This window comes from Cariama cristata, unplaced genomic scaffold (assembly GCF_000690535.1).
Source record: "Cariama cristata isolate BGI_N322 unplaced genomic scaffold, ASM69053v1 scaffold21073, whole genome shotgun sequence".
Taxonomy (NCBI): Eukaryota; Metazoa; Chordata; class Aves; order Cariamiformes; family Cariamidae; genus Cariama; species Cariama cristata.
The window spans coordinates 8163-33714 of NW_009609240.1; the positions used below are offsets into that span (position 1 = coordinate 8163).

At 35.4% G+C, this 25552-nt stretch overlaps 1 protein-coding gene across 2 annotated transcripts in view; it reads left to right on the forward strand.

Annotated features, from left to right (window-relative positions):
• SCFD1 (sec1 family domain containing 1) overlaps positions 1-25552 on the forward strand; it is a 48097-nt gene that overhangs the window by 4213 nt on the left and 18332 nt on the right. For both annotated transcript variants that reach the window (XM_009697483.1, XM_009697484.1), the window contains 11 exons: positions 533-620; positions 2337-2426; positions 3615-3670; positions 4649-4734; positions 6527-6626; positions 9963-10102; positions 10510-10600; positions 10953-11026; positions 13289-13370; positions 20456-20552; positions 24824-24894. In XM_009697483.1, coding sequence (XP_009695785.1) covers positions 533-620; positions 2337-2426; positions 3615-3670; positions 4649-4734; positions 6527-6626; positions 9963-10102; positions 10510-10600; positions 10953-11026; positions 13289-13370; positions 20456-20552; positions 24824-24894 — 975 coding nt within the window. The remainder of the gene's footprint in view (positions 1-532; positions 621-2336; positions 2427-3614; positions 3671-4648; positions 4735-6526; positions 6627-9962; positions 10103-10509; positions 10601-10952; positions 11027-13288; positions 13371-20455; positions 20553-24823; positions 24895-25552) is intronic.

Consider the following 25552-nt stretch of genomic DNA (forward strand, 5'->3'; position numbering starts at 1 on the left):
AGTAAATCAGTGTAATGCTGTGAACTAACTTTCTTAAACCTATTTTTTTGTTGTGATGTCCCATTAACAGTTATAGAGAGGTTTCATTTTTTTCCTGAATATACAGGTATGTTACAGAAGAATTAGAATCTGTGAACTATAATCTCTCATTGTGCAGATACTGCCCTCTTTCCTCTCTCCTGCTTGAGAGCTCAGCACTGTTTATGTTGTAGTCCTTCTTACTAATAAAAAATAAACTTACAGTATTTTGTTATCCTCCATATGTGTTTTTTCAGTGATGGCTACTAAAAATTTGTCCACAGAAATGCTTGAAGTTGGACTGTTTTCTTTTAGCACTTTTCAGGTGCTCTAATGTTTTGTGTTATCTTTCAGTCCTCACATAGGCTTTTTAATTCATATATTATAGATTTCATTTCTTTCTTTTAATAGGTAGTTCTGTAAAAGGTTCAAAAAGAAGTAGCAATAAATCAGAGATAGGGTTTTTTTTATGCTTCATTCTGGACCGTTGTGACCATTTTTTCTTGATTTCTAGGTGTTTGATCAATATCTTAATTTTATTACTTTAGAAGATGACATGTTTGTATTGTGTAACCAGAACAAAGAACTTGTTTCGTATCGTGGTAAGTAAAATTTGTATTAAAAAATCCCTCAGGCTACCTTTGGTTCTGTTTTTCTATGACTGTAGAAGGCAGAGTAAATTGATAATACTGGTATAAAGTCGATGTTCTGGCATCCTGTTTTATGCTATTTGAATGCTTCATTACCAAATTTCGATCAATTTTGTAAAACAGCAAGAAAGTATAGGAGACCTAAGCTTTCGGTAATAGATGCATCCCCAATAAACTTGTTACAGTGGAGAGAGAGGAATATATAGAAAACATGATAGAACATTTTACTGAAAGATTTTTAATGGAATTTCTCAAAGATTGACCTAATGAGCAGCAGTATTGAATATTTGTGCTGATTGCTGTGGTACAGAAAAAAGGAATATGCTCATAAAATGTGCATGTTACACAAAATTAGAAAGTATGCAGATTACTGGATTATCATAAATGAGTACCTTAAACATAATAATACAGAGAGAATTAAATTTTAAAATTGAGAAAGGCAAGGGAGTGAAAATAAGATTATTTTCCCCCTGTAAACTAGGAGACCATTAGTTGGAGATAACTACAGAATGCGAGCCCCAGTTAATTTCAAAGCTTTGTCATTAGAAAAATACAGATCCTGGGAATATTCTGCCTTTCTTGGTGCTGGGTTTTCAGAAACTTGAACTCAGAATAAAACAAGATGCTGAGGAGGGCACTTCTATTGCCACTGCCATCCTAGCAGCCTAGTAAAAAGTTTGACTTACAAAGTATAGCTGCTGATAGAAATTGCTAATATAATCCATCTCTCTAAAGTTCTTAGAGGACAAAAACTGGGGAGAAAAAGCACCTTGAAAGTTAGGGAATGATTATGGCTGGCCATGCATAAATTTGGGATGGAAGACTTATTAATGTTCAGAGCTTTGAAGTTCATTTTTGAAGAAAGAGTATAAGACAGGTAATTATGTGAGAAATTTTAAAAGGTAAAATAAAACAAAAGAGGATGGATTTGTGGCATGAGTCCTGAGGTAGTGCTTGACTTGAGACCTGTGATAAGATTAGGTTTGATGTTTCTTGTTGGCTATTATATTCTTGTCAGTGTTAATTATTTAATAGAAATGTTGCTACATGTCCCTTGTTCTGACCTAAATATGTAGGGGAAATCTTTCTATCTGTAGTGTCAAATGTTTTAGAACTTGGGAATTATCCCTACGGTAGAGACTGACAGTAAATTTATTTAAAAAAAAAAAAAAGGAAAAAGGAAAAGGAATCTCCATTACAAGAGGTGGGATTTAAAATCTTTAAATACTGATATTTGCATACTGTAATTCTCTTTAAATTACACAAGTAGTTCGTAAGGATTTTATATCTGAAAAATGATTTCCAAATGGATGCCCATTTCTGTTCCATAACGTGGTTTTCTAAGAGGTTTTTAATAATGCAATACTAACACAATCCAGAAGTTAACAGTATGCATTGTGTGAGATAATTGGAAAAGATTGTGTATTGTTTGACCTTACACAGTGAGCAGTAATTAAGTTCTGCCAATTTTTTGCTCAAAAAAAGAAAAAAAAGGGGGGAGGAAGAACTAACGGATGTGCTAAGAGGGGCATTTCACAATTTGATCTCTTCTCAACGAAAGCTGTTGGCTATTAACAGCCATTAGGTAAGAAGAGGATCACTTTCTCATTATTAAAGTGGCATAAACTTCTTTAACCCTATTCTTAACTCTTTTCCACACTGTTTTAGCCATTAACCGACCAGATATAACGGACACAGAAATGGAAACTATAATGGACACTATTGTTGATAGTCTCTTCTGTTTTTTTGTAACACTTGGTAAGTTTTCAAATTCTAGCATATATTCTATATGTTTTCCTTTTAGAAAAGATCCATATTCAGTGAGATACCTGTAAGTTTAGTGGTTTCATATAACAAATTAAAGGTAGGATTAGATCTGTGACTGAAATCTGAATAGTTTGCAGAGTGGGTTAATGATCTTCCTCAAATTACTGCTATACATCACTGCAAAAGACTATAAAGGCTGTCCTACATGGGAGTTGAGAGTTAATCTTCGATATCAATGGGAGAAGAGTATTGAAGTGCAAAGGTTTGCATTCAGTGTTTTTACAAACTCATAATTTGCAATGAAGATCAATAGTGCTTTGAGTTTCGATTTGTAGCTCTCAAAAAAAAAAAAACTGCCAGAGGAGAAGTAAAAAAAAAACCCTCACATAAACCCTGCAAAGATCTAACTGAAATAACTCAAGGAATAGGAAGATATATTAAATTTACTTATTTTACTGTGAGTTTTCTTGATGCTTAGCTCATACATTTTTCATACTGGTGACATTTAATCTAAGTTCTCACTGAAATCAGTCAGTCTGAGATAGCATTCCTACAAGGGGAGCTGGAGTTCATTATGTGGCAGTCTGTTCAAGAGAGATTCACTCCGTCCTGTTGAGTTCTTTCAAGTGTTAGAGTGATACAAATTAAATCTCTTTTACTCAGTCACTTAAACTGTGTGGTATTGGAATTTTCGTATTTATATGGATAGTGAGAAACAGTAGCTGAAGATTTTGAAACCTGAAAGCCAATGGAAAATGGACTTTTGAGAATAACATTACCCTGCAGTGAGTTGTAACTGATATATTGTAGTGCTGTTACAGTACTTGTTATTACTGTTTTCAAGGGATTTCTAACCTTTTGGAACTAAGTTTTAATGCTTCTATATGAGATACGTTGTCCTCTCCACAGTACTTTAGCTGTGTTTCTAGTGTACACTGTACTTCTCATAAATGCCTGTATGAAGTATTTGCTTACTTTTGTAAAACTTTATTTAGTATTTCTATATAGCATTTTTTGTTTCATAGATAAGACTGCAAGAGACAAATTTAATGTAAGTTTGTATTGTCCACTTGAAAAATTTCATCTCAGAATGTTACTAAAAATTTGTTTTATGAAAAGTACACTAGCTTATAATCTGAAAATTATGATACAAGTAGAAATCAATATATCTTTTATTAGGAGCTATTCCTATAATCAGATGCTCAAGAGGAACTGCAGCTGAAATGGTGGCAGTGGTAAGAAACTATTTTCTAAACAAGTATCATTGTTTTAAAACTTTCCTAACAGCTTGTTTACTTTTCTCAATACTACGCAGAGACCTATTGTCATTGTATCCTTTTCCTTGTGAGGGAAATAAAACTGGAAAAGTTTTCCTTTCTGATTTTAGTTCCATGGAACTCATCTGTAGAAATTATAATATTATGGAATGAGCTGATGAGAAACTTAAACACAAATAATCATTCTTAATCTTGAGTTTATCAGGATTTTCTGATAGACATTATAATTACAAGCTTTAAGCTATATCTACAGAGTTAAAAATGTGGCTGTCTAGCCTAGGTTTTTCTCTGTGTCTTCATAAGAAATTTTTACCTGTCTTACTGGGAAGCTCCATAAGTACAAGGCATTTTTACTGTATCAAACTAAACTGACATTGAACTTGATCATCATGTAGGGGTGAAATTACCAAACTAAGACACAATTAAAAATCTCTACAGCACTGTCTTCATTCAGAGTCACTGTGCTTCATTTCTTCCATCTTCCTCACACCTTTCTTTGTCAGGGAAGCCTTAATACTGATTAAACCTAAGCATTCAGTGTGCATGCATTCATAGAGGGTAATGTCATTTTTATGAAATGCTTAGCGTGGCAGTGTCTGACAGCCCAATTTGCTGCTTCTGCTATGGTTCCCTCTTGGTGCCTCCTACTGGTATTTTTCATTTGCATGTTTAGAGAGAGGGTGCTGGTTGCCTGGTAGGAGATTAGTGGACATAAAGGAAACATCTTCTGTGTCATCCTGGATATAGATATGAATGCTGGAGAGAGAAAATAGAAGGAAGAAATTCTTTCTTTCCTGTGTGCAGTGGACCTAGTCTTTCTGCAGCTAAGACATCTATAAACTACAAAAACTGCACAATACATCTTTAATGTTCATCGTATAAAGAGGTTAGGAAACCATTGGTTTGATAAAAGCTGTTTTGTTTTTTTCCCCTCAGAAATTAGATAAGAAGCTCAGAGAGAATCTAAGAGATGCCAGAAACAGTCTTTTCACAGGTGACACACTTGGAGCTGGCCAGTTCAGGTATGATGTTAGTAATAACTGTGTATTTTTATTTTTCATATTTCAGTTGTCTGAAATATCTCATTAGGATAAGTCACCACTGCACTGAAAACTGTATTTACAAGAATTTGGTTCAAATTCCATATTAAAAGAATTTATATACTCTTAAGGGAGTTTCCCAATCTCTTAGCCTAACCAGTTTGAAAACTTTTGTAGTTAATAAGTGTGCAATCCTAGGACAGTGAGACAAAAATTATTTAACTAACCAGGTAATTTTGTTCAACATCTAAACCCAGAAAGAACCAAGCTCCTGCAAATACACTCAGTTTACAGGACCATGATATGCAGTTGGATGTCTGAACATACCTGTTAGCAAAACCTTTAGTCCATTAAAAAGAAATATCCATTTTCTCACTTGTCAGCACAGTTATCAGTTGTAGTTATGTCAAAAGCAAGTGTTTCTCAGCTGATCCCAGTATCTACCAGAGGAGGACTGCTAACGACTATCACTTGGATAATTAGTTAAGGAGTGTTAAGTCGTGACCATTTGAATCCTTTGAGGAGAAAGAGGGGTGAGAAAAGACATTGTGGATGCTTGCCTCCCATGTGTACCATTGCCCACCGATAGCTGAATGCTCCATGGGCTGCCTTAGGAAAGTGTATTACAGGAGTTTACGCTGTACATGAAAAGGCGAGGAGATGTATTGGGAAGGCTGTAGCTGAAGGAAACAGTTATGATCTCCTAACTGGATATAAAATTGTCATCATATGTTCATCTGAAATTAAGAGCAGAACTTGGATAAAAGACACAAAAACCATCAAGGGTGGCAAAATGGAATGAGAGTGAAAGGTAGCAGGAGAGAGAATAGCTGTGAAATACCAATTCTTCTCATTTTCATGGAAACCAAATTGTAACCACTGATTTTCCTTCAGAGGAGTGGCTTGTTTTCCTGATAGTATAGCATCATTACCTTCAGAAAAACAAAATGCAAGAAAAGGGAAGCATGAGAACCTTTAACCAGTTAAATGGCTTCAGATCTTTAGTTTGGTTTTCAGAATTAGGTGACTAGGGCTCTTGAGATTATATATCTACATGAAAATACTGCAAGGAAATCCAGAGCGTGGAATTAACATGCTTTTACTCTGTTCAAATACACTGTGATTTAGCCATCATGTTTACTGGAAGGTTAATTTGCTTAAGGGAGATGGTTGCAATAATATTCTGTCAATTCTCAGCCTTCCTATTTTCACTATGAATTTTTCATGTAGCCATAGCCCAAGACATTTAGGCATGTCTGCATTCTTTTTCCACAAAATTGAGTAATGATGGAATTACCACAATGCATCTCAGAAGTTTGTAATATTTTCTTTACACAAACAAAGAGAAGAATGAAATTAAAAACGCTTGAGAGAGATTTTTTTATATTTGAGGTTCATAATGGGGATTAAGGTCAAATGTTACCCACTCAGACAGTTCTTTGGAACCTAAATATGTATCCACACAGAGAGGTATTAGTTAATACCTAAAAGGCTAGTTACTGTTGAGTGTTTTGACTTCTGCTCAATATTTATGCATTGGTAATTTCATTTAGTGCAAAGTAAAATAATCTGTTTATCATTACTAAGACAGTGATTCATGGAATTTCTGACAGTGAAGCCCCAGATACTTTGGGGAAGGCTGGAGGAACTCTGCAGTAGGCATTTTGGCTTTTACCTTGAAATATGACGTAGAAGGTGGCTGATATCGCCGAGGATGTTACTGGGGTGTTTTAAACATGTTTAAAGAAGTACTAATACAGTGTCATCTTTTCAGCTTCCAAAGGCCCCTATTAGTCCTTGTTGACAGAAACATAGATTTAGCAACTCCTCTCCATCATACTTGGACATACCAAGCTTTAGTGCATGATGTTCTGGTAAGAATAAATCTGATTTTGTTACCAAAACTATTTTTTCACTCAGTTTGTTCTTAAACTTAATACCAGATTCTCTCTTAATCCAAAATCTGTTTTGTCTATTTGGAAGTTGTTTAGTAAAAAACAACTTGGAAGGTTTTCTCTAGAAGGTTTATTTAGCAATAACTTCTAAAATGGTTACAAAGTTGAAATCTTGGTATTATGAAAAGATAGGTAATTCAGCAATCCTAGCTTTTTCTTCAGTAGTTCATGATCTTTTATGTTGTGTAAACTCCAAACTCCAATAAGTGCAATTCAGTTTTGAAAAATAAGTGCTTTTAATGAGTTTTTAAACCAATTTTAGTATTAGTTTGAATTTTTAAAAATACCTATTTTGGTTTTTCTCCACAAGGTGGTGTAGGTGTTCAATATATGACCCTATCTTGAGGAATCAAAAATAGATGTTTTTAATAATTTTTTTGAAATTCAGATAGCCTTAAACCACTTATAAAACCAATAGTAGAAATGTACTTGAATGAAGGCAGATATTATTTACCTAAGATTGATGCATTTCGTGTACAGTTACAGAGTAAAAAAAGATAATATGAGTAAGAATAATTACTATCTGGGGGCTTTTTTTGTACTGTAGAGTTAGTCATGCAAATCATTTCAATATCTAGCTTTGAGAAATATTTTGGATTTATTATTGAGACTGTTAGAGGAATACATAAAATATGCACATGCACATATGTGTTTGTATACAAAGTTGGTTGTGAACTGTATAGTCATACATACAGTGTTGTCCAGAAACTTGCATTGCTACAATGAAAATATTTAAGCACTAATGGGACGTTTTAGGACACTCTTAAATTCTATTTTATGTAATTCACTCTTTATGAAAAGTCTCTTCCTCTTAAGCTTAAGGGTGCTTTTTACAAATAAACAGTTTTTGGCCTGGTTTCTTTAGGAAAGGCATATGTGAAAAAAACACGCTTTGCACTGCGTTTGCTCCAATAACTGTTGAACTAGGTAGAGACTTGCAAATAGAAGTACTGAATTTCTACAGGCTTTTTTTGAAAATCAGTGAAAGAGTAGGGGATGGAAACCCAAATTAGAATTTTCACAGGTGTAAATGCTGTTGCACAAGGTCTACACTTTGGTTTATTACCTGCTAACCATTTAATCAGCAAATGCTCACTTACTAGATAGTAAATCCATGCAAAGCTCCATGTATTTGCCTCCTACTCAGCTGCCAGGTAGAGAAGGTAGTGTCAGGTGACCTCAGGCATGTGTTGGGGTAGGGCTTTGGTGCATCAAGATGCAGAGGGATCGAAGATGTAGTGGAAGCTGAGGACAGCTAGTGCCACAAATATGGAGGAGTATTAGAATAACACTAGATGAAAGATTTGAGGATCCTTGGATATTTATCCGTTCTGCACCAGGCTTCAGTAGTTTCTCTGGAACAACTTGTTAAATGAGACATCTAATTTTTTACTGAGTTGATAGGATTAAGAATTTGTCTAGTGAAATTGTAAACAAGTGGGCTGTGATTCCATGTCAAGGGCAAAAGTTTAATTTCAAAACCAGTCAAGTTATTCACCTTAAAGGCAAGTGTGCCAGGTTCTTCACATACTGAGCATAATATTTCATGAAATAACCGCAGTAGCCTTTTTAAAGGCCAGAAATTGTAACCAGGAAAGTGTTACCAAAGTGATGGTTATGTAAACTGTACTTTCAAATAAATTGTTTTTGATTTAAGCTGTCAGTTACAATAGTCCGGGAATTCTGTGGGGTGTTGAACTAAATGCTAACCCAGCCACAAAGTTGTATGCTGCATCCATTTAGATTATAATGGTGGTGTTTCTACACATGAACAGGCTTGTAGGAAGAGATTCCCATTTCTGAATAAAAAACCTTTCAGGACTGGGTACAGAAAAATGGGAGGCATGTGTAGAAAGCCTTATAAGGACAAAATGGGGAGGTGAAAGGAGGAATACTAATCAATAAGAATCATTTTGGTAAAACTCCTTGTAAATGCCAAAACTACTAACTTGGAAATTCAGGTCACTGGTGAGTTAAATTGAGCCAAAACATAGATCTCCATCAAAAATTACCGCTGAATTTGCAATCAAAATTTTTTTTTTCCTTTAATTTTTTATTCACAAATGTACTTGAAAAATATTCTCTTTTTTTCTTCTGGAGCATTAAACATGTCTTCTAAGATGAGGTTTGTGCTCATTGACTGCATGTGCTTCCTTTGAGCAGCTACTTGGTTTTGATTCCATTCTGGCATGGATCATTTATAGTATTTCATTTTAAGTGTGAACTCTGCCAGGGAATAACTAGAAACATTTTAAAGTTTTATTTGACAATTTCACTTACAGTGGTCTAGTTCTGTATGCTGTAATGAACATAATAAAGTGGAGTTTTATTTCTGGAAAAAATATCTGTTCTAAAGGATTTGTGGCAGATTCTGTATAGTTGAAAATTTGACTCTCTTTATCATTATTTACCAAGCAAAGAGCACCTTTGAAAGTTTAAATGTTCTTAAAAAGAGTTAGAATAAAGTCAGCAAGTGGAGTACTTGCTAATCTGTGTTGAAAACCAGAGGGAATATGTATGCTGCAGAAAATGCAGAGCTGATCTTGGCAAAAGTAATGGGGGAAAGAACCAGAAGACGTACAGGGAGCGTGCATTGACATACTGTATGAGCATAACGGTGTCATCTAGCAAAAAGATGTAGTTTCTAGGTTCATGCATCTATGGAAGAGGAAAAGCTATATGGAGAAATAGCAGCTTTGTTGTAAACTGTTGCTTTATCATGCACTTACTATTTCAGTAGTGTTTAAAAAAATACGGAAAGAGCTAAATAGTCCTCACAGTGGATATTCCTGTTGATGTCATGAGCTTCTTTGCAGCTTTGATACATTTGCTGTAGTTGTGTAAGCGAAATTCAGAAACATTTTTTGTCTGCAACACAGAAACTACTTGGAAGTTTTCGTCAGTTGTTAGAGCTCAGTTATTGCTAAATAATTTATTTTCCATACAGAAAACGGTGTTCAGAGTTCAGTGTCAGAAGATTGCATGCATGGGAGACAATCAGATGGCTTTGCTTAACGTTTGTTGCTTTGTTTGGTGTTTTTTCAGTAAGTGTGAGTAATTTTGGAGTTCTTACATTGCTGTTGTTATTATCCAGTTAGCTAGTAAACTGTTTCCTGCCCTCTTACAAAATTCTGATAAATAGCTGTGTTAATATTTTTTTAAGAAAATATTCTAGGAGATAATTGGTTGAGTATAAAAGACTGATTAAATAATTTAAAACTGTCAAATATTTACATAAGGTTCCTCTTTTTTTAGGATTTCCATTTGAATAGAGTTAACTTGGAAGAATCAACAGGAATGGAAAGTTCTCCAGCAGGTGCTAGACCTAAGAAAAAAAATAAGAAGTCCTATGATTTAACTGCATCTGATAAATTCTGGCAAAAGCATAAGGGCAGGTAAGCTGTACAGGTATATTAATTTATTCAGTATAAATTCTAAGTATTCTTCATGTTATGGTAGTTCTATTTTTAAGCTTCTTTGAAAATATTTTTGAATTTTTTTAAGGAATTATCATTGTCAATATTCATTGTCCATATTAATTGTATATTAGCATTTTGTTACAGAGGACAAAATTGTTCTTATCAAAATTATATAAAAATACCTAAAGCAGTGAATATATGTTAGAAAGTTTAAGTAAACCTACAGTAAGTTGTCATTGTTTTCACTAATTTGATACTGCTGCATGATTTGTGTATTGATATTTCTGTAAACGTTTTCATGATCATCTTGATCATGCAGCCTGTCTTGTTCTAGTGTTTCAATTTGTTGATTTAACTGAGCCTAATGCAGAGAATTGCATTAGTCCTTTTCCAGAGGTAGCTGAGTCTGTTCAGCAAGAACTGGAATCCTACAGAGCTCAAGAAGATGAAGTCAAAAGACTTAAAAGTATCATGGTAAGTTTTATCCCCTATACGCGCCTTATGTAAAGTATAATAGGACTTGTAGAGATGCTTAGCCCATGCTGTCACCCCGTACACAAAAATTATCAGCACGTGCTGAATTTTAGGTGTAATGCAATCTTAAAAGCACGACTAGAAGTACCATATTTAATGAGAAGGTTCCGTTTCTTGCATTTATTAGCATTACAGTTATTATGGAGGTTATATAAATGTAAAACACAATCCAGACATTAATACCATTATGAGAAAATAGGTTCTAAATGCACTGACTGTATTTGCATGTGTGAGCTTTGTATTTACTATGACTATTTTGATTCCTCTTTCCAAACCCTTCCCCAAAACTCAGGGTATAGAAGGGGAGGATGAAGGAGCAATAAGTATGCTTTCTGATAATACAGCCAAGCTAACTTCAGCTGTCAGGTAAGTAATCAATAATGTATTATTGTTTGATTAATTAGGAACCATTTCTAATTCTTTCTGCCACTTCACTTTTAATATGCTTTGTATTAAATAGCTTTAAAAGTAAGCTATTCAACTCAATAATTGAGTTTAAAAGCTTTATAATTTTGGTAAAGTTTAATGCAACGTCCTAGAGAAGAACTTGCACATGTGACTTCCATAGCATTTGTGTGTGAGCTTTAGAAAGATTATTCAGTGTTGCTGAGGAAACAAACTGCATCATAGATTTGCTTACACTCTTAGGCCAGAAGAGCCCGACTACCTGCCTCTGCATTCCTTCCTTAAAAAAATTGTTAGTGAAATCCACTTCCTGAAGCATGTGCTTGCTTTGCATAGCCTGTAATTAATTACATTTTGATTAACATAGTTACTGTAACATCTATTGGCAAGATTATAGTCACTAAGATCTCTGCATTGGAAATTTACTGTCCTGCTTTTGGAGACCTAGCCACCATGGATGATAGTGAAAATCTGAGATTTAGGATTGTTCCTCATTGTAAATCTCTTTTTCATTCCACTGATGCCTTTCACTAAGACCCCAACCAGAAAGAAGAAGGAACGATAATTATTCTGAGGATAGATGGGGTGATATGCCCAGTGTCCTGTGAAATCCAGCATGTGTCTGCATTAGTTAGTTGTCTCTGTGAATTTCCAGAAGTTGTTTTGTATGCTATGCCCTGGTTAGAATTTGATTGGAATTACAAAGGATGTGTGATGGATCAGACAGTTTCAAAAAAGCGAGCAGATGTTTCCAAGCTCCCTCTATAGAGTTTTAAAGTTTTGTAGTTGTCAAGATGCTGGTTTTCAGGTTAAGGCAGCAAGATATGAAAGTGAGAAGCATCAAAAGCTTTAAACTGAGAGAAGAAAAATATCATATGACTAAAGCTTCATCAGGAAGTTTTACTGTTCAGTTAACCTCTATATGAGTGTTTTCTGTAATCTGGCATTATTACGGAAGATCTTGTCCCCCTTTAGAAAAGTGTATCTAACACAGTAAACTCTCCTATTGCAATGTTTTGGATTATGCTGAGAAGTCCAAGTACTGTTAAGATCGTCCATTTAGGCATGTTTCTGCTGGAAGAATTAAACTAGGCTTCGTTGTTTTGTTGTCCATCAGCTGCTAGCAGGAAGAAGATACCCTTCAGAGTTGTCTTACGCTTTACAATTTCAAGAAAACTTTGGAATATCTATTGGTAATTAAAAACCAGAGGTTCTAACATAGAGGATCTCCTGTCTTTTTTTTTCTTTCTGTTTTTTTAATGCAGTCCTTTACAAAGGCAGTACTAATCACCTTCCAGCTCTAAGGTCATTAATTGCCAATCTTCATAGGTAAAATTGGTTTTATAATTGCTTAAAGGAGGAAAGAAAGTATGGTTACTTAACTTCGTGGTTCTTCAGGACATGCAGTCAATGTCACCAAGTGCCTTCTCATCCACTTAGTATTAAACTGAGTAAGACACTGACTGTCCAGGGCACGTTTGGATGTGAAAGTGTGTAAACCCTGAGCAGTCTTTTATACATGTAGTGCCCAAGTGTCAGCAGTGAAAATCATGTAGATCACAACACTTTAAGTAACAAGTTTTCTACAAAGCAAACCTAACCATTCAGTTTCTTATTTCACAAAAGAAAAGATTTCAATCATGAATCCTGCATAGAGAGTTGTGTTCTATGCAGAAGCACCTGTGATAAATTCTGGGACATCTAGAGGTTCTGTGTTTATTTGACAGATATTGTTGTTTAACATTATTTGATAATTATTTTACATTATTTCATTTTATTTGACAAATGCGATTATTTGACAGATATTGACACTTTTATATGTATCAGACGTGAACTAAATGTTAGTTATATAAACTATAATTCTAGTAAGTTATTTGGTTAAGTAAGCAGGGTGTATGTCTGTTGTTGATCGCAAGCTTTCAATAGGAACATTAAATTACCCACATTACATGTATTTTTTGCTAGTCAAGGTAAAAACCTGGTTTACTACATTACATACAGATAACAACCTTTTTTATAAGAATCATTACATCTATACTTTGTAATTTTTTAATTCCCATCCTACTGTATTCTGACTTTCAATTTTAATAATCTATGGTCCCTTCCAACCAAAACACTTCTGTGATTCTATGGTTCTGTAAATTTTTTTGTACCAACTATATAGAATACACAATTCAACCAACTGTGCAACTCAGCAGATTAGTTTGTATTTAATCTCTTCAGCTCTCTTCCAGAACTTCTGGAAAAGAAGAGGCTCATTGATCTTCATACAAATGTTGCAACAGCCGTTTTGGAGCATATAAAGGTATGATTGCTTTCTGACTTCAGTTTTCTGTCAGTAGTGCTCCTTATCTGGAGAAGTATGTTTGAGCAGATGAAGTAAGATACGAAAGTGAGCCTTCTCAATTGTGCTACCTTTTTATAGAAATCACTGTATGCCTTTACTTAGTGTTGAAGAGTGAGCGGGAATGAATTATGAATGCCTCTGCATGGAAAGCAAAGTAAAAACATCATTTTTTTTCTTACCAGAATTTAATAGTATACTCTCTTTTTTTTTTTTTGTGATGACTGCAACCTTTATTGTGGGTTGAAGTCTTTCTAAAATAAGTTCATGATGGTAGTGGTTTTTTTACTTTAGAGATGTGTCATGGCAAGTTATGACTTCAGTCTGAGCAATTTTCTGTTCTGTATGTGTTTATCAGAAGGGTACTGTTTACTGTTCACTAATGAAAATGATACCCAGAGCTGTGGCAATAATGATGCAAGTTACTAAGCGGGTCTTTCCAGCAGGATCTGTGTTAGATGTCGTGCATAATTTAAGCACTTCAGAAGGATGCTTGTCCTCTTTTCTGTTTAAGTCTGCTGCTCTTGTATCAGAGAACTTGCAGACGGTTTCAGTATCAAGTAAAGACCGTGGTTACTACTAGGATAACTTGGAAGATGGATCTGTTTTCACAGAGAGAAACAGAACAAAAACTGAAATCGTAGATGAGACTTTCAGAAACACTGAAATTCTGGTTTTGAAAGTGATGCAAGGTCCGAGTCTTACTGAAAATCAATACTTAGAAAATTTTACCCCAAGTTATTTATAACTCATGGAAGGTGATGTGTTTTGAAGCTAATTTTAATGTTTGTAAATTGCGTAAGATCTGTCCTCAGTTATTACTGCTACTGAATTTTTTTAAACTAAGAACAAAGGATTCATTCTGAATTTTAATGAATAAATTAATTTTACGTATTTATAAAATTGGGGAAGAGATGTAAGTGTATCTGTGTCTGGTTCTTACTAGAGGGGCTAGTTTATGTGCTTTTGCAGTGTTAGGCATGTCAATTTTCATATCTGGTAACTTAAAAACAGTACCTGAATACCATTGAAAAAAATAGAAGTTGACAATGTCAATATTTATTTGATGCCTTGTCTGTAAATTCACTTTTCTAAGATAGATACTCTGAGGGTAATGGCATACCTAGACCAGTAGTATTTTATATATTATTTGTTGGACAGAAGCTAGATTTCAGAGCAGGATGTGGAACGGCAATAACATCAGTTTTGCTGACCAATGTCCTCTTGGACGGGAGTCGAATGCGCTTGTTCATTCTCCATTAGGTGACAGTGACACACTTTTCTGTTACCTAGAGGTGGAAGGAATTACCTTAGAGTTCCTCTGCTATGGCACTCTACTAGCCCTTAGGCTCTCTCCTCTAACAGGGAGCCTGCTGTTAGAGTTCCCAGGGAGCAGTGATCCATTTCTCCGTAAATAATTCTTAGTTCTGGGATTGCGAAGTACTCAGGCTCCTTACGTTCTGATTGTATAGCTGTCAAAGAAGATTGTAAGACAAATGGACATGCAGTTTCTTCAATATATTGATGATATGTGCACCTGTATCATCTTTTAATTTAGAAATAATCACTTCCTTCCTCTCCTGATATTTAGGAAACTATCTTAAACTCAAACTAATGCAGAAGCACAAGTTTTTTCTGTTGGAATTTACCTACACTAAAGCCATTTCACTGGATGAATGTAAAGTTTCTTCCAACTGCTTTGTCCTGTCCATTTTCTCCCCTCTTTTCACTCTCCAGTCTTACAAAAAGTATGTTTCTATCTCGAGCTGTAGAATTTTAACATGCAGGATGATATGCTACCTAATGGATTCCTCAGAAATACTCTCAAAATGGGCAATATCTCAACCAGTACTTTTTAAAGAAGTTCTTGTGGCACTTTGATGCTGTGGTTAATGGGTTTTATATACAGTTAAATTATTAAACCAGATCAGGATAAGAGATAATTTTTTTGGCAAGTGCCTGGTCATGAGGAGCTAGTGAGGCACCGTGCTGTTCTTCAGGTTACTATATTTTCACTTTTAAAATAACCTGGAAGCACATTCATACTTTAAAATAGACTGTTTACATTGTCCGTTATGTTTTTTTGCTACATTAAGTATTTGGGCATTTTTCTTCACTACATATATGAGAATCAGTGCAAAGAATGCTATGAGACCTGCTTTAGATACACTAAGTGAATTTGATTTTTCTTGTGGTCATATTTTAGTGTTCAGTTTACAGCTGCTTTCCACATTCTCTTGGATCATTTTCTAAGACACAGCAAGAGGAAACCAGAAATTAATCACATACTCAGGGGTCTTGGCAGTTTTCTGGCATATCTAACCGTTCAGTGAAATAACGGAAAGAATGCATCACTCTTTTCACGAAGTGAAACATCAAGTATTTGTTGTCAGTGCTTAAAACAAATACATCCTTGTTTTGCATTGATTGTTTTTTCTCTGAAGAAGCTGGTGACTGAAGGACTGTACCCAACACATAACAGACTAGAATTATTAATATCTTTCTAGCTGCTTTAGAGTTTCAAGTAATGCTTGTCTTTGCATGTCATTCTAATATGAATACTGGGATTACTGAATTATGTTAAATTGTGACACATAAAAAGATGTACACATACACTTTTCTAAAATAATTAATTGGAGAGGGAGTAGATTAGGTAACATCTTGCTAGAATTCTATACATACAAATTAAGTGGCAGATTTTTATGTGAATTATTACCGTCTTAGATTACTTACACTTGTTTGGTTTAGGGTTTTTTAATTCCGACGTAATTTTCTTATGATGTATCTCCAGTTTTGCTTGATCTCAAGGCCTGATACTTTGAATGACTGTATTACTGGGATTGCCAGTAGCCTTTCAAATTATCAAATTTATATTTTGCAAAGGAATTCCACTGTTAAAACTACTCTGTTTTAAATGGGGTTACATTTTTGTCTTACCATGTGAACAGAAACAGTATGTGTTTGTGAAATATATATGTCACAGTGGTCCAGGCAGTTTTTCTGTAGTTCAGAACTGATAATTGAGTAACTTTCCAGTTATAATATATATAATTGAGTAACTTTTCCAGTAACAATTTTTTCCAAGTTCAGTTACAGTGACCGCTCCGGCCTCATTCTGTGCAGTTCAGTTGAAGGGAGCTGGCTGTAGCTACCACTTTCAACCTTCTTCCAGAGTTTCTCTTCCTCTTGATGGGAGCACAGTATAATTATCTCATCAACCTTACTCATTCTGGGGGCAGTTATTTCTGGTTGTTTTCTGTCAGTATCTTCAGGAAATTCCTCCCAGTAATTTCTTAGAAAATTTCTTTTCTCTTCTTCTGCGTGTTCTCTCTCTCTAAAAGGAAGAACCTTTGTACTGTAAAGATGATAGGAGAGTCTCCAACAAGTCCTCACAAAAATAATCCTCTAAGGGATTTCAACGGGTCCTGCTTACACTTCTCTGCTTAAAAAAGAAGGAATATTGTGTTCCATTTCGAAGTACAGTGCTCAGGTAGAGAATCCCGTGCACTTCAGTAATTTTCTCTGAAATAACTTTTGGCTTACAAACAGCCTGCTTCTAAAGATGACAAGTTGAAAGCTTTCATAAATATATTTAAAAAAGAGACAAGCAAGCTGAAATGTAGCGCTTTTAACTGCGATACAGATCCTCTCCCTGAATTGACAGGCAGGAAGGTCTCCTGAATGAGGTTGGTGTGGAACAAGATGTCGTAGTAGGAAATCAAGAGCAGGAGGCAGAAAAGGAATAACTGTAAATGTAAAGGCATCTTGATTTTATTATGGTTTTTTATTATTATTTTATTTCACCTTGCTTGCCAGTTTGGCACCCATAAGAACCTTTTCTTTGCCATCTTCTTTTATTGAATCTACAGGATTGTTTAGCTTCTGTTGCCCAGCTTTTCCTCTTGGCATGTCTGTGAGTTTGCCATTGAGTGAGCTAAATTGTACTTACTTAAACTAAATGGGACATCTGCTTCTTATCAGCACTTCTTAGACAAGTTGGCTCTCCAGGAAGTAACTGTGTCATTGCTGTGGCCTATCTGGGAAATCTGTCAAAAGGTAACTAGTACTGTTTAAGGCTATTCAGTAATCTGTATGAAATTTGATTAGGAGTCCATCTAATTCCTAGCGAACCAGTATAAGAAAAATACTGCCCTAATTAGCATCTTTGCTAGTAACCTTCGTTAGTTACCTAGTGAAGAAGCAACTGAGTAGACTCACAGTGTTGATCATCTCTGCACTTTTGTTGCATCAAAAAGAGAGTGTCGAAAATTTTATATTGATGCTTACCTCTGATGTCCCTATTGTGGGTAGAAATAAAGAACCTGAAGTTTTAGGATTTTCAGTTTGGTTGGTTTGGGATTTTTTTCCCCTGAAGAGTGCTGAGTTTCACTTCAAAAGTAATTGTCCAAAATTTTTGAAGAGAAGGAGTGTACATGTACCATTAACATTTCAGTTTAGGCTCAAAGTATAGCAAATATATGCAACCAGTGAGTTTTCTTGCTGCAGTTAGTCTGTTTTGTTTGGCAGTCTTAGTCAAACAGTCATAAAGTTGCACGTGGTTGAGAAGGATTTTACCTGGTTTGTGCTCCAAGTAAGTTAACAACTGTAAATCTGTTATTACAATTGAAAGTATCTCATGTTTGAACTACGTAGTTTTATTTAAAAGTTGATCTGTAAATACAGTGAATTAGTGAATCTTTTTTTTCTGTTGTGCATTTTTACATGCCATCTGAATAAATTTGTCTTAAACAGATCACCAGCTAAGATAATACGGCCATTGCCAAATTCAACAATAATATATTTATCTTAATAAGAATAAGTTTCCACATTTCAAGACAGTCCTTTGTTTGTTGGATGGCTTTTGTCTGGGAAAAATATTTTAAACTTAAAAACATTGACTTTAACTCCATGTAAGGAGATACAAATGTAGTTAAAGCACAGAAAGCAAGTGAATGTAATGGAAAGAGTAGAAAAACTATAATAGTTTATTTGCAATTGTCTTATCTCTCTAGAGAGACTTAAGGAAACTGTAACGCAGATAGTCTCCAAGATGTAGAATTGAAGTCACAAAACGTGCCCGAGATGCTGGATACGAAATTGCATCTGAAGTAAGGACTTGGAAAAAGGCTGGTAGTTCAGTTCTATTCAGACTTCAAACTAGTGTAACATAACCATGGATAATCTCTTTAACTTTGGCTAAATACAGGATTAATCAAAGGTTTTACAGTAGTGTAACTACCAAAATTTGGCTGTGACTGCTCTTCTAACGTGAGCTCAAGGTAAATACAGCTTGAAAGAAGCTCTGACTCTTTTTTTTGTCACTTCGTACACCTTATATGTAGTCATAGTCACTAGGACAAACAACAGAAGACATCCTTCTGCCCCTAAAAGCAGCGAGTGGTCATTTTTTTGAGCACTTCTCATGGTAATTTGCTTTATAAGCTGTAATTACAAGTTTCCACAAAGGTTTAAAATTAAGTTGCTGTTCTGCAAGTAACTGCTCTTCTCAATGAATTTAGTAGATGGTGAACGAGAAATAGAAGTGTTACATAGCTACCTGCATCATAAGCTGATTGCCAAAGGCTTTCAATATTAAAATATTCTTGTGACTTACCTCTTCTTTTGTTTTGTATTCTCATCTCCAGCTCTTTTTTGATGAACTTAAAATACTCAAAAGGTGAAATATCCTGATATCCTTAAGCTAGAGAAGTACCTTTTTTCTTTTTTTTCCTTTTTTTGGGGGGATAGTGAAATAACTTTTTTAAAATTCCATTTCCTTACTTGTGATCTCAAGAATAATTTCAGTAGAATTCAAAAACATGTGAAAACCTGACTTCTAATGATTTTATGTTGCTGTCCTTACAACAACCACTGCATTGGGTTAGAAGGTGCTATAGCAGTTTTGTATGCCTCAGTTACTAGGCAAAATTCCTGAATCTCTTAACCCAAGAAAAGCCCCAGTGACTCTTGTCTCGCTCTGGCAATATCATTTCAGTTTCCCCACGGGTGTGATGTGGACCTGAAACACTTCCAAGGCAACGCAATGGAGATCCACTCTACTGGTCTCCTTTTTGAGCCAGTACGGAGCTGGATGTGTCCAAACATCAGGATTTAGTTGGTTACTAGATATTAAGGTTTTGTAAGCTGAGTAGTTGTAACATTTGTTGTGATGTTACATTTTAATGTTCAAACACTCATAATGATCTGTGATGTAACAGAATTTTTTAAAATACGTTTTGGAATGCATTTTTCTATCTTTAGATTGTAAGTTCATGATACGATGATTGAGAAGTGCAAAGCTTAGCCCTTTGTGCATTGCAATGCAGTCATTAGCTGCACGGCCGTATGATGTCTTCCGTAAAGCTTGTGCCTCTTTAATTTTGTGCAGTCCCTGTGCCATCCTCCCTAAGAAATGATTTTGACAACTTGATCTACATGAGTCATTGTATAATGAGAGACTTCTTTTCCGGTGTTAGCAAGATCATGTAATTATGAAATCCTCCATCTTTGGTGTGAATGAATTGTTGCAAGCCTTTGATCTGAGGTAGTTATTTCAGTATCAACCCAAGTTGGCAGCTGCCAGCTTTTCTCTGGAATGAGAAAAGTCTTAATGTATTCAGGAATTTCCTACGTTTATCTGCTTTGAGTAATTGCCTTGTTGACTGAGAGACTTGAGGTTCAGCATAAATTTCACGTAATATTCACTTGACCATTATTTTTTCCTGTTGCAGTATAACACTACGTATGATGGCATGTAGCTTTCAGCTATGGCAAAACTGTAGTTGAAAACAATGCTCTTTTTCCAGTTTAGTACTTGCATGTTAGACATTCCTTGCTTAACTTGTATTTTCACTTTTAATATGAGAATTACATAAGCATCAATTTTCTACATTTTCTGCAAGTATTAGTTATTTTTATTGATAATTTATTTAAAAATAAATTTTTAAAAACAGTCTTGATAACTAAAAATGTATACCTTTCTAAAGAGGAAATAAATACTCTTTCGCAGTGCTAAGATGTTAACTCTAACACTTACTCTTAAACAGAGTCGAAAGCTGGATGTGTATTTTGAATATGAGGAAAAAATAATGAGCAAATCCACTCTGGATAAATCTCTTCTGGACATGATTTCTGACCCGGATGGTGAGTACTTTAAATCTGAACTTGGTATAAAATTTGTTAAGATATACAATAAATTTGTACCTGCTGGGACTTCAGGGTTGGTAAAGAGCTTGTGTGCAACCTGTGCAAGACTTGTAAAGAAAAGCTTTTTATTGCTTTTTAGAGAGTTTAGTATTTCAGTTGAGTGATACCTAAAATATTGGCAACTTAAGCAGCTCTACTAAAATCCTTTCCTAACTCCTTGTTTCTGAAGGTCAAAATATTTTGACTTTTGTGCCTCTCCAGTATTTATTAGTATAGCATGGAATTGTGTGGTCTGAACAATACTGATTCTTTAAAATCCTCCTGCATGTTTTATAATGCATACGTACCTCACAAACAGAATGAAAAAGGGCATTTCATAGAATTTGGTTAGATCAAGGAGTTGTAATGTAGGTAGCTCTTGCTTGTGTGAGGAAAAATATGGATGGGAGAAGGTGGAGAGAAGGGAATCAAGATGTAAATTGGCCAGTTCACCAAGAGACTCACCTGATGTTTTGCATGCATTGACCCAGCTGTGGCATGTCTGTTTTTGTCGTCTAAGGGCAATGCATCCCAGCTTCTGTTTCATATATGGTTCATACATAGCAAAGCTTTACACCCTGGGTGATACTCAGATTCTCTATTAGCAGGAGTCACTAGGCATCTTTCTGTAAAATGCTGAGACCAGCTTTTCATAGTATCATAGCATCAACTCTTGTTTCAGCCTCTCACAACCTGAGGTACGTCACAACCCTCTGATGGATTTCAATATGATCTAATACCAGTTGGCTGGAACAAAATAACCTGGAGAGCAGGATTATAAAACTTAAGTTATGGCCACTGGCCTGAGCCAGCAGTGTGCGCAGGCAGCCAGGAGGCCAACAGCATCCTGGCCTGTATCAGAAATTGCGTGGCCAACAGGACTAGGGAAGTGATCATCCCTTTGTACTCGGCACTGGTGAGGCTGCACCTCAAATCCTGTGTTCAGTTTTGGGCCTCTCACTACAAGAAGGACATTGAGGTGCTGGAGCGAGTCCAGAGAAGGGCAACAAAGCTGGTGAAGGGCCTGGAGAAAAAGTCTTATGAGGAGCGGCTGAGGGAGCTGGGGTTGTTTAGTCTGGAGAAAAGGAGGCTGAGGGGAGACCTGATCGCCCTCTACAACTACCTGAAAGGAGGTTGTAGCAAGGTGGGGGTCGGTCTCTTCTCCCCGGTAATTAGCGATAGGACAAGAGGAAACGGTTTCAACTTCTGCCAGGGGAGGTTCAGGCTGGACATTAGGAAGAGCTTCTTCACTGTGAGAGTCATTAAGCATTGGAACGGGCTCCCCAGGGAGGTGGTGGAGTCACCATCCCTGGAGGTGTTCAAAAAATGTTTAGATGTGGCACTTCGAGACATGGTTTAGTGGGCATGGTGGCGTTGGGTATATGGTTGGACTTGATGATCTTTGAGGTCTCTTCCAACCATAATGATTCTATGATTCTGTGATTCTATGATTTAGAGACCCAGGGTTCCTGCTTTTTTCCCAGTATGCTCTTTAAGAAAATGTTTTGTTACTGCATGCTTGTGTGTATAGTCTCGTAGCTACATACTGGACATAATGTCTGCTTGGAGTTTGTATGATGATTCATATTTGTAGAAAGAGTATATATAAATCCTGCTGACTTTTTAAAAAAATCTTTTATTAGTGTCTGTGCTATAGAATCAAAAGGCAGTAGAAGAAATAGTACACCTTTGGTAGAAGTCTGAGCTAAAATTTTACAGGTCTCATATTGGATCAAGTCTGGAAACTAACAGACTTTCAGAAAATCTGATGTCAGGCATCAATCTGTAATTCAGTACAGACATTCACTGTTCATATGAAGCTAATAAGAATATGTATAATCTTCTTTTAAGCATCAGTACAAGCTAGTCCTTTTCCATGTTCAGAATTAACTGTTCATTTACTATTTTGATTTCAACTTTTATGTTTATATGAACTTAGATATAAAACCAGAAATTATTATGCTTGCTAGTATTTGCTACTGGATTAATTCCTTTTTACCTGAATCTACATTTTCTATGCATTTTTAGGTTGCAATATAAAGCAAATTGTTTTCCAAGTCTGATACATCGTATCAGCATTCCTATTAGCGAAATTCCTGGGTTTTATGCGAGGGAAAGATTACATTTCCAAGCTAGAGTTTTCTTTCATAAGCTAAGTATTCAGGTGTTCACAGTAGCACGTTAGCATTTCATATGCGTTGCCTAGGTTTAAGATAAGTTTATATAAGAAAATTATTTAAGTTAAGTCACGGCGATTATTTCCGGGCATGCTATCTGGTAAAACTGGCCAGCTTCCTGTTGTGTGGTTCACTGAGAAATACCAGCAGAAAACATTTTGAAGGAATAATGTGTCAAGTCTTCCAATGCTTTCAGCGGTGAATGAGTTTGCATTTTCTGTGGGGATACTTGTCTTGTGGACAATGATACCTGCAGAGCTCTTCACAAACGCACTTAGACTTGACAACTTACAGCTTCAGGCTTCAGCCTCCCATTTCTTACTATGTTATACTAAGCTACCGCTCAGGGCTATTAGCTGCCTCCCAGTTCAGTGGATATTATTATATCCTGGAGTAGTGATAAAATGGGAGTTACTGGTTTTGATTTGCCCTAGTAGTTAATCATTAGCCCTGAAGGCTGCCTGCTGGGTTTTGAGTGGAAAATAAAATTTTCTGTTCTAGGTTTACCAAGTGAAGTTTTCTTGAGAACATTTAGCACTCCCCTTCTCTATGCTGTCACAGACCATAGCCTAGAAAAAAATAGTGAACATTTTAGAGGCAGCTGACCTGGGTCTTAGAGCTGTTTATCGCAGCTGTCTACTGATAACATACTACTATCGGTAGTATGTCAAGAGTAAAGTACTTTTGCCAAACAAAGTGGTTTCCCTAAGTTTTAGTAAGGTGTACACAATACAATCACAAATTTTATTTTAGATTTATTATATTTTGGTAAGATGAAATATCAGTTACATTCCTGTTAGCACAAACCACCTAGGAGTTTTGTAGACATGGTAAATAGGCCCAGCGAGGGAAATGCTATCAAGTGCAAGCGTATTCCAGATGAAACTGAAACTTAGTGATCAGCAAAGTACTGAAATAAGCTGGAAACCCAAATTTCCAAGTCAGTTACGCTGTATATTTAGAAAATTTAAGTGGTTTGGTTTTTTTACCCAAGTTAACTCCAAGTGGATGTCTACCTTGAAAGCTGACTTTTGATTTAGATAGTACAAAGTTTCTTCAGTTCTTGATCTTCTGCCTTACTGGTATTTGGTAAAGGTTAATAAAACTTACATCCCAGAAAAAATTGTACCAAGTCATAAATGTTCATTATGACAGCACTTACTCTTAACTTCTGCCAAACTAAATATATGCTCACATACAAACAAAAGTTGCAGATTAGATTAGATGATCCCCTGCTGACATGATCCACATTCCATAGTGGGGGAAAAAAACCCAAAACAAAAAACCAAAAGAAATTATCTTCTTTCTTACCCACAAATACAAGAAAGTGCATTTTTATGAAATATTGTACTGTATCTAAAGGTATCAAGCTTTTTCAATGAAGTATTTGATTACAAATTTGAAATGTTTATTTTGAGAAGTTGTACTTCTGAAATCTTCATTTGAAACGATGGTCTTTACTAATAGTGATTCTCTTCTAGAAAAGAGTAGGTGGTGTTCAAAATCCACTGTAGTAGGATATAGTCTAAGTAACACAGGGATGGCCACATCGTTATTGTGATCTGGCAGAGGTTAATTTTGATTGCCATTGATAATGCTTCCCAAGAATTTGTTTCAGTACAGTCAACCACAGAGCTGCATAAACAAATTGTAGAGCTAAAAAATAATATGCTGTGGCTTCTTCCTTTATGATTTTTCTTTAGTCTCCTCTGTTATGGATCTACTCCCTGCTAATGCTTGCAATCCCTGCATAAAATAAGACATAGTGCCACTAACATAACTTACTTAGTATGTTATTGAAAGAATATTTGCTACAAGTAAAAGGGAGGAAGCTTAAGTAAACTTGGAGAAACAGTAAGCCAGTCTCACCCAACTTTTAATAAAACTGCTAAATGTCTTTCTGCCATTTTATACACTGAACGAGGCCGTGGTTGTAGATAATTGTTGTCATAACTAAAGGTCTGAATGTACATACGTGTTATTACTGAAGAGCAGTTAACAAAGCAGCATAGTTACAATTGTAGCTTGTTTTGTTTTGTTTTTTCACTGCAGCAGGAACTTCAGAAGACAAAATGCGATTATTTCTTATCTATTACATAAGCTCAGCTCAGGCACCTTCAGAGGTATGTATGTTCTTTACAGCTTCCAACACCAAATTCTACCACACAGGATTTTTCTGTGTCATTTCAGCACTAAATAGGTATTTCTGCTTCTCTTTGAAGAGAAGTATGAAATGCCCAGGATATATTAAAACTTTAAATAAATTTTGTAGTAGTATTAGGAAATCTGCTCACGCAGCTTTAGCCACCATTTCAAACGATGTGAATAACTAGTACGAAGGAAGATTATCTTTTGAAATATTTAATTCAGAGCTACTGCAAGACACGTCTTGGCGTGCTTTCTATTCTGCTCCACTGCTTAATAGCAGTAGATAAAAGAAAATGTTAGAATGACTCTTTTCACTCTGTCCTTGTATATTCAAGAATTGGGTCAGTTGACTAGCAGATGAATAAAGGCGAAATGCTTCTTGTGCCAACATCTGAATAATTCAGGAAACAATTTCTTAATATTTCTTTTGAACTTATGATGATTAATTTCAAGGAAGGTTTTTATGATACTGTAGAAATATTATGTGGTAGAAAAAATGTGTTGGGTTAGGCAAAGAGGAAGTATTCTTATAAATGTATATTAACTCCTCTTCATTTTTATTATTTGCTGTTGTGACATTTTAGAGAAACCAGTATTCTGTCAGTTTTTTTAAAGATGCTGATATAAAAGACT